General features: G+C 48.1%; 1 protein-coding gene across 2 annotated transcripts in view; it reads right to left on the minus strand.

Annotated features, from left to right (window-relative positions):
- Positions 1 to 2802, minus strand: part of RNF115 (ring finger protein 115) — a 36936-nt gene extending 34134 nt beyond the window's left edge. Inside the window, exon 1 of one of the 2 annotated variants that reach the window (XM_083716634.1) lies at positions 2526 to 2802. In XM_083716634.1, the coding sequence (XP_083572760.1) occupies positions 2526 to 2618 (93 nt within the window). In that variant the 5' untranslated portion in view covers positions 2619 to 2802. The remainder of the gene's footprint in view (positions 1 to 2525) is intronic. The other variant, XM_083716635.1, reaches the window with a different exon arrangement.
- Positions 2803 to 2843: the final 41 nt, after the last annotated feature.

Below are 2843 nucleotides of genomic sequence, written 5' to 3' on the forward strand. Positions count from 1 at the left end.
AATTTCTCCATTTTAAATTGTTTAAATATTATTTCACTTTTGGAAAACACAATTAAATTTCTTTTCATATGTGGCATAGAAATGTTTCAAATAAACAACCAAACAAGTTTGTGCTCTACCAAACTGAAGCCAACCTTTTAAATATCTCCCTGCAAGACAGGAGTTTAGACAACTCCTCCCCCATACCATGCCAACTGGGAAAGCAAAGCGCTGGCCTCTCAATTCTGCAGACAGAAGCTCACAGGAACACCCCACATGCTGTCTCTCCACCACGCTCCCAGAAGCCAGGACACAGCTATAGATAACCTGCAACACAGCTATGGATATCCTGCGTTAATGGAATGACTCCACTGCTAACAGCAGCTGTCCTTCACCTTGCATAAGGAGGCAGCCACATATTGGTTAAGACCCAGCTACATTCTGAAAGTAGCATAGAGGGGTGTTACTTTTGCTTGAAGGCAGACAATGATCAAGCTCCAGTTCTGGATTAAACACAGCTGCACACTAGGCACTCTTCACCTTCCATCTAACCTTTGAGCATCAGTAGCCTTTTCAGGGCAGAAGGAAGAATAGAGAATTGCCTGGTTGCCTACATGCAATTATCAATCACCACAGGAAATCAAATCAGTGAACAACATCAATTCTGATTGAGAGGTTGGCTAGATACAAGAACCACTCTAAGAAATTCACTCACCAAACATATTGTGAGTGAGCATATTGTAACTGAACAGCTAAGACTTCATCAGAGAATGGTTTTAAATTTGATGTAGACCTTTTTTTTGCATTTACTTTTTTTTTAAAGGCATTTGCCTTCCCAGAAGAGGGGGAACCAATTTAAAATGCCCAAGTGCTGGCACTACTTTTTAGGTCTCTGTGTAACCAGGTGCCTGGGACTTTCCAACCCTGCCTACCTCTTGCCCTTGTGATGGGGCAAGATAAAAAATATTCTGTTTTGCTTTCTCTTCTCATTCTTCCCTAGAGGAAGAGTGATAGTTCCACTTTTCTGTCCCTTTCCCTCATTCCGCTCCTGACAAGATAGTACCTGTCTTTTGAAGAGGACTGAGAAGATGATGGAATGCAATTGCATTTGCTTCCATGACTATCTGTTCTTTCCTAAGTTGGAGTCAAAACCGTGACATTGGTCCCTTCTGTCTCTTGGCTCCAGTGGGTGGACCCATGGCCCCGTACCATTCTCCATCAGCCTCCCACTTCATAGACACAGGAGAACTCCAGATTTTTCCCACCTTGTTTCACCCACCATTCCTGTTGCACTTCCCAATGACTCTTTTAGAAAGGAAAATAATATTGGAGGCAGGAGGGAAAATGACCCCATTCCCTGGCTTGCACTGTCGTGTAACTGATCACTGAAAGGGGGAAAGGGATGTGCAGGTATGAGCAAACCCTACAACTCCTTGCAGCCTCCACCCATACTTTCAGCCTCAGAACTCTGTATATGGGCAACATAATGCAGGTAACCTGCCACTTCAACTTTACACGCTCAGCAGTTTTAAAATAAATAAATAAAAAGGAGGTGAAAAGGCGGTGGGCATCCAGGAACCCACCATTGAACCCAATGTATTTTGCCTATATGTGATTTTGGCTTAACAGTTGAGGGTCATCTGTGCCCTGATTTCCCTCTGCTCTCTACCCTCAGCACAGGGCACAAGTTCCCCAGATACACTTTTGCCTCCTCCAGACCTTGGTGTTGGTCGAGGATGGAGAGGAATAGGAGCCAACTCTCTTTCATAGTAGTAGCAGCAATAACAAATCTATTACCACCATTACCACCCATATACAATACATTTGAGAGCAAAGGATAATAGGACCTTGTGGTCTGCCTGAACCCCACCACCCACTTCATTGGATTCACGTTGCACATGGGGTTCAAAACCTAAAATCCCTTACCATTCCTATTACTGGTGGTGAATGGAAGTAGGACGGGGCCTTCTCTCTCCTTTCCCCGCCCCCACCCTTCCAATCAGATCCCTGCCCTTTCATATTGTGGCAGGAGAACACTGAGACTCAGTACAGAAAAACAAAAACAAAACCACCATACTACGTAGATGCTGCAAATCGAATAAACATGACCCCCCGAGTCTAGTCTCGTTGAATTCAATGAGGGTTAGGCCTGAGATGACAAGGTACAGGATCATGTTGTTAACTCCTTAGGCTCCACAATCAGTCTGAGAAAAGGACCCAAAGAGCCCAGACACCCCTCCAGTCAGAAAGATGAAGCAACAAGTCCTGGCCTCAAATCCCTTCTCCCTCCCCCTTCAAAAGATGGACCTAGGAGTCCTGGCCTCAATCTTCCCTCCCCCCCACTTTTCAAAGGATGAACCCAGGAATCCTGGCCTCAGCAACGTCACCTCCCCACCCCGTCCCAAGAACGGACCCTGGAGTCCTGGGCCCCCTCCCGAATTAACCTAACTCCCTCTCCCCTCCCCCCACCCCGCCCGCTTGTGGTTATTTCGAAGACAGGGAAGGGGGGGCATATTCAGACAGACCCGCCCCGACCTCTCCCTTACCGGCAGTTTGGGGCTGACTTCCCCCTTGCAGCTGTGGCAGAAAAAGCGGTGCTGGGAGACGGCGGCCGCCGCAGCCGCCGACGCCTCCGCCATTTTGCTTCCCCTCCCCCTCCGCCGTCGTCGTCGCCGCTGCCGTCAGTCCTCCTGAACCAGCAACGCTCCGCCGCCACAGACCACACGGAGGACTCGAGGCCTAGAGCGGAACGCTGTGGAACGCCGAGGGGACGCTCTAGCCGCCACACTTCCACACTTCACTTCCCTCTTTCTCCTTCTCCCAAACCTTAGCAGCGGAAACCTAGGAGAAGCTTTTTTTAAAAG

This window comes from Podarcis gaigeae (genome assembly GCF_964106915.1).
Source record: "Podarcis gaigeae genome assembly, chromosome: 16".
In the NCBI taxonomy this organism is placed as follows: Eukaryota; Metazoa; Chordata; class Lepidosauria; order Squamata; family Lacertidae; genus Podarcis; species Podarcis gaigeae.